General features: G+C 46.0%; 1 protein-coding gene across 1 annotated transcript in view; it reads left to right on the top strand.

Moving 5' to 3' along the window:
- The first annotated feature begins 2,533 nt into the window (after window positions 1-2,533).
- PKDCC (protein kinase domain containing, cytoplasmic) overlaps window positions 2,534-6,321 on the top strand; it is a 43,521-nt gene continuing 39,733 nt past the window's right edge. Inside the window, exon 1 of the mRNA XM_010004969.1 lies at window positions 2,534-2,731. Coding sequence (XP_010003271.1) covers window positions 2,534-2,731 — 198 coding nt within the window. The remainder of the gene's footprint in view (window positions 2,732-6,321) is intronic.

The raw sequence follows: 6,321 nt of genomic DNA, 5'->3' as shown, positions 1-6,321 counted from the left end.
TTTTAAGTGTTCCCTTGTCTTTTTTTTTTTTTTTTTTTTTTTTTTTAGTGACTGAGAAACAATTCAAACATCTTGTCTATTCAAACAAGAGGCTGTAAAGCGACCTGACATCTTTTGTGGATACAGTCCTGGGTAGAAAGTACCACATTCCCATCTCCAAGAACCATTACTGCAATTATACTGCCAGCATCTTTGGAGGCAAATACCAAAGGCAGAGGAATAAATTACAGATCCAGGTCTTCCTCTTTGCCATTTCTTTGTGAGATAGTGGATCACAAGAAATCATCATCAGAGTACAAAGTACTCTGCTGCTCCTAATCCTTTTCATTACTCTGTGCTGCTGGAACAACTAAGATTCAGAAAACATCCTTCTGTAGCTCTCCAGTCTCGCTCTTGCATTTCTGATTTTAATCCAAAATTGCTTAGGCCCTATAAAAAACTACTACTGCTGCAAAGGATTTTATGGTCTGGCAAAATACCCGCATCTCACAGCTCCTAAAACTCTTTGAGACTATGGAAACAGAGTAATTAAAATAAAAGCATTGGTGGTGATTATGTCTGGATTAACAAAATGCCAGCCTTTGCTAATTGTTCTGGAAGCCAAGAGGAAAGGAATCATCATTGTCCTGCTGGAAGGGGTCTGATCGCTGTAGCTGGTCACTGCAGCCCTCAAAACCCTGGGGAAGGAGGAAGAAGAGGAGGGCAGGGTTGAGAAAGTGCCATTTTCTCTGCTGGCAAGAGGAAGGAGCAAAAAAAAATGACCAGAGGGGCTTGCTGCCTGGAGGCAGAAGGGGGTGTGCTGCCACAAGGAAGCTTGGTCAGGAAGGCCAGAAGCAGAGCATGGAGCAATGAGAGCTACAGACACAGGGGTGCCAACTGTACCTGCCAGGGCAGTGAGGCAGGCAGAGGGCAGCCGTTGCCAGGGAAAGGCCAGGTCTTTGCCTCTGCAGTTTGAGGTAAAATACTTTAATCTTTCTTGGTTTAATGCTGCCCTGAGCCATGGGTTGCCCCAGACCCTGGCCTATCTTGATTCCTCAGAACAAACTCCCAAAGCTTTTCTGTGGATGGCACACAGAAAGTGATGGTGATGGTTAAAGACACCAGGAGGAGGAAGCCCTGTGTCATCTCCTGGGTGCTGCAGGATAGAACTTCAACTTCAACTTGGACTTCAAAACCAGAGTGTGACAGCTTCTGATTGCCTTTGGGAATAGAGCTCCCTGAGCAGCACTGGCACTCCACCTACTCCTCTGGGGTCCTGATGCTGAGGACATGGGGAATTTCTACTGTAATATAAAGCACCAGATGAAAGAAGGGATTTAAGAACAATTTCTTTTGTGCCTGGTACTTCAAAATACTTGACAAGTCATATCAAGAGGATTTAAAAAAATCTTTCTTTATGAGTTGCATTTTTTTCCAGAAGAGTATCCTTGGAAATGACCCACTGGCTAAAAACAAAACAATAATAAATCTCTGTGAAAAACAGCCATTTGAGTTGCCATGAATGTCGTTAACTCCAAAAACCAGGGGAGCCTGCACTGTGTTTGGGTGGCACGGTGACATTCTGGCCTTGGGACTGCAGACAGAACAGTTGGAACAGAGGACTGACAGCAATGAAATTACACAAAGATACCATCAGATGTCATCTGGAGTGCTGGTAAAGTACATTTGTCTGCATACCAGACTCAAATAAACCACTTGCAGTGTGAATTCAGGTCTGCACCGGGTCATGATGCTGCAGTTCACAACACCACGGTCCACCAAGGCACAGCCACACTGCAAGAGTTCATCAGTGGGAAGAGAAAGCCACAGAGTAAACAACTCTCCTAAACAATCCACCCAGAACCTCAGTGGCAGTAAGTTCAGGCAGCTGCCTGTGCCTTCACCCTTTTACACACTAGATGATGTGACTACTATTTGCATATAGACATTTGCACCCCAACTATGCTGGCAGGTTTTATTTTTCGAGGTGCCAGGCAACACCCAAGAGCTTATGTTCTTGGAGTAAGCAGACTTGAGGCTTGCTACCATGTCACTCTCATCACACCAAACACGTAATTTTGGAAATGCCCATGAGAGGCGACCTAGAGCTTTTAGCCTGCCCTCAGGGAAGGATCACCCACGGGACAGCAGCTTTTTTAAACAATTACTGGAGGAACTCATGGGGATGGTATGCACAGCCTGGTAGAGATGCCTGCCGTGTGGAAGCTCATTCTTTCCTCCTGGCATAACGAACTAGGCGATCTGGGCAGCAAATGGGAGGAGTGAAAAAGTACCTGAGATGCTGAATGGCTGCACTCAAAGAGTTGCAGTCAACAGCTTGATGTCCGAGTGATGAGAGGTGCTCCTCAGGGGCTGGTACGAGGACTGGTGCTGTTTTAACATCTTTGTTGACGATGCAGACAGTGGAATTAAGTGCACTTTCAGCAAGTTTGCTGATAACATCAAGCTGTGTGGTGCAGTCTGCACACGGGAGGGAAGGGAGGACATCCAGAGGGACCTTGATAGGCTTGAGAGGTGGCCCAGTGCAAGCTGCATGAAGTTCAACAAGGTCTTGCACATAGGTCAAGGAAATGCCAATAGCAATTACAGGCTGGGCAGAGAATGGATTGAGAACAGCCCTAAAGATAAGGACTTCGGGCTGTTGGTTAGTAAGAAGCTCAACATGAACCAGCAAAGTGCACTTGTAGCCCAGAAAGCCAACTGTGTCCTGAGCTGCATCCAAAGTAGTGTGGCGAGTAGGTCAAGGGAGGGGATTCTCCTCCTCTAATCTGCTCTTGTGAGACCCCACTTGGAGTACTGTGTCCAGTTCTGGAGCCCCAGCACAGGAAGGACATAGAGCTTTTGAAGTGAGTCTGGAGGAGGGTCACAAAGATGATCAGAGGGCTGGAGCATCTCCCCCATGAAGACAGGCTGTGAGGGAGTTTGAGTTCTTCAGTCCAGAGAAGGGGGACAAAGATCTGGTTTCCAGTACCTAAAGGGGCTACAGGAAAACTGGGGAGGGACTTTTTGCAAGGTTTTGTAGTGAGAGGACAAGCAGGAACAGTTTCAAACTGGGAGAGAGTAGACTTAGGCCCAGACATTAAGAAGAAACTCTTATCTGTGAGGGTGGTGAGAGACTGGAACTGCTTGCCCAGAGGAGTTGTGGATGCCCCATCCCTGGAAGTGTCCAACACATGTTGGATGCAGATTTGAGCAACCTTGTCTAGTGGGACGTGTCCCTGCCCCTGTGGTAGGGGATTGGAAGTAGATGAAGGTCACTTCCAACCCAAACCATTCTATAATTCAAAGCTTGAAAACATCAGTCTGTCCTCAGCTTACCTTACCCTCACCTTTGTAGACATGTGGGACAGGCCCACTGCCAGGAGGAGCAACAGCACTGCTGTAGGATTTGAAGGCACTTTCCAAGCTGCTCTCATACTTCTGCACATGGTCCTGCCATTTTATTAAATTCTTTTGAAGTAGCTCTTGACCTAAGCTAAGTACTTTTCTATTGAAATCAACTTTTGCCACTTCACTATTCACCCCCAGGTTATTAATAAAGCATCAAACCATATTGGTCTGAGTCCTGCTCTCAAGGGCACTTCATTATTTTTTTCCCTACTAGAGCTGGCCATTTATTCCATACTCATTTATAACACAATTTTAATCCCTGACAGGACTTTACCTCTCACTTCATGGTTACCAAGTGTCTTTAACAGTTTCTTCTATGGGTGTTTATCAAAAGGTTTTTGAATGTCCAAATAAAGTATATCCTCTGGTTGTTCTTTACCCACTATTTTATTAACTCTAGGTCTGACTGGCAAGATTTATTCTTATAGCAGCTATGTTACTTTTTTTTCTTTGCTTGAGACTTGGTATTTCCCTGCAGACTGTGAAATATTTAGAGCAGCAACTCCCTGAATCTTCTGGCTTGAAGCAGCACCTGATATATTGTCAATGTTTAAATAAAAAGAAAAGCAAATGTAATGCACCACTTACTTTCTCAACTGCTTCCTTGTAATGAAGTTAAGCTAATAATGTAAAATTTCCATGAGCTTGCCTGTCTGTGTAAATATTTACAGGGTCTTTATCGCTGCAGTACCAGATTTCTACACACATTAATGGAGTTATCCTTGTAACACCACTCTGATACTGGAAAGCTTTAATCCCGACTGCCTGAAGAATCAGGGCACATTGACATCTGGCACATAAAAACCAAACTGCTGCACTTTGAGAATACAGGTTAAAACAGAAGATAAAACACCTTCTCCCACTTACAGATGCTGTATTCACAAAAAAATGCAAGCATCATCACAATTCACAAATGCAATCAAAAGGCACAGTGCCCCAGCGTCTCTTCCCAAGCTCTTTAAACCTCAAGTTCATTTTTCCCTTTGGAAAAATGCAGAGCACTGCAGGTAGAGTCCAAGCTTTTCCTTTTTCACAGACTGTCTGTGCTTGCAGGTTTTTACTGGCTCTACTTGTGACCATTTATTTTGGACTCACACTACACATCCAGTGTTTCATTATGCCTTTTTTGCTCCAGCCAGAACTAATACAATTGGCTGCATCTCAGTTTGCTGCAAATACACAAGGGAGAGAGTTTCCTGAGAGAAAAGGAAGAAACAACATTAAAAAAAAAAAAAAGGACATCTTGTTTAAAGTAGAAAGCTCTACAAAGATTTTGCCATGTAAGAAAAATGGCTACAAAATATACACATGCAAGGGCCCACCACTGGCCCCCTTTCCCTGAGGAAAGAGGTGGTTTCCACCCTGAGCTGAAAGGTGATAAGACCTTGGCAAAGCAGAGAATGATGGGGAGGTTGGACATGGAGGAGCTCTCACTGAAAAGGCATGCAGGACATGGACTTATGTTTTCAAGGGACTTCTGGCCTCAGAGCTGAGGCTGGGCTTTCTGAAAAAAAAAAGCTCTCCTTCCACATAAGCAGCCAGAACAGGTGGCCAGGAATTCAAAAGGTTATTAAATCTTTTCAAAATAAATTAACTCCTAAGGGTCAAAGGGGAATGATGTGAGCGTAGAACAATTCCGGATTGAACAATCTTCCCCAGCAGAAGCTCCAAACCTCCCATATACATGTTTCCAGTTGGGGGTTTTAAGTGAGATCTTGAAGCTATCCACACTTGAAAATGTGGCACTCCTATTTTGGGGCCTGGAGTTGAAATCTCTTGAGACCTGCAGTGGGACTCACTTGAAGATGCTTGCTTGTGGGTGTAAAAATGGGGACAGTTTGGCTTAGCTTGGCAAACTGCATGGACTCCTTGGATGGGTGATGGCCATGCAGCCGGGCTGGGAGCACAGAGGGGCGTTAGGATCGTGGGCACTTGAGATTGTTCCTGGCTGAGTTTGGATGCAGGCTCCCAAACCTCTTCCCCATTGCCCATTCCTGAAGCACAAGCTTTCCCTCCTTGACAGCCATGGTTCCTGCAGCCAACAACATGATTTCCCCAAGGAGCAGTCAATATATTGCCACGATCTTAATCTTCTTTAGCATACTAGCATGGTTTTAATTTTTCCGTGTTTGATCCCTCAGCTTTAGCAATATTGATAGAAATGGGGACTGTGAAGATCAAATAAAGTGCAGCCTGATGCATATGAAAAAATACCCTTCAGTCCTCACTCCCTCCGCGGTGATTCAGCTTTTCCAACTGCGCTGCCGAGATAAAAGGCTCGCATGTGAGCTGAAGTGTTAGCAAGCTCTGTAATGCTTTCAGCGCACCGTTTTGCAAAAGTCTTGGCTGCGGGAGCAGATTTGGTCTACCCCTAAATCTTCAGCGGCAGGGAGGGCGGGGGTGCGGGTGGGGATGCAGAATTTTTTTTTTTTGCCCCGTTTTCACGCCGGCACGGGCTGTTTGCTGTTAGCTGCAGCTCGCTGTTGATTTAAGTCGGTAGCTGTGTTTACGTACCCGTGTCGGCTTTTCTGGCAGCGCGGTATAAGGAGGCTGGCAGCCCCTCCTCGCCCTGCCGGGCCAGGCAGGGCAGGGCAGAGCCTCCCGCCCGCCTCGCCCCGCCACCGCCACCCCAATGAGCGGCAGACCCTGGGCTCGGGGTAATTAGAAACATGGAAAGGGGCTTTCTGTCTTTTGCAATCTGTCTCTCAACATCAAAGCCCTCCGCGCAAGTCGTCCTCCAGAGGTCGGCTCCCATATCTAAATGAGTGATGTATTTCATGGTGTCTGTTGGGAGGGATATAATGAAGAAAACCAGCTTTGAGATGGGGCATGATGTGAAAAACAGGTGGCCCATTTTAATGGGTTGCGGAGCATCTGTTTTGCTGTCCGGTTGTGTTCCCGTAAACTGAACAAACACGGCGGGCCGGCGGC

This window comes from Chaetura pelagica, unplaced genomic scaffold (assembly GCF_000747805.2).
Source record: "Chaetura pelagica isolate M959 unplaced genomic scaffold, ChaPel_1.0 scaffold13, whole genome shotgun sequence".
Classification (NCBI taxonomy): Eukaryota; Metazoa; Chordata; class Aves; order Apodiformes; family Apodidae; genus Chaetura; species Chaetura pelagica.
The sequence above is the reverse complement of the archived record's forward strand: the minus strand, read 5'-3'. Positions and strand labels throughout refer to the sequence as shown.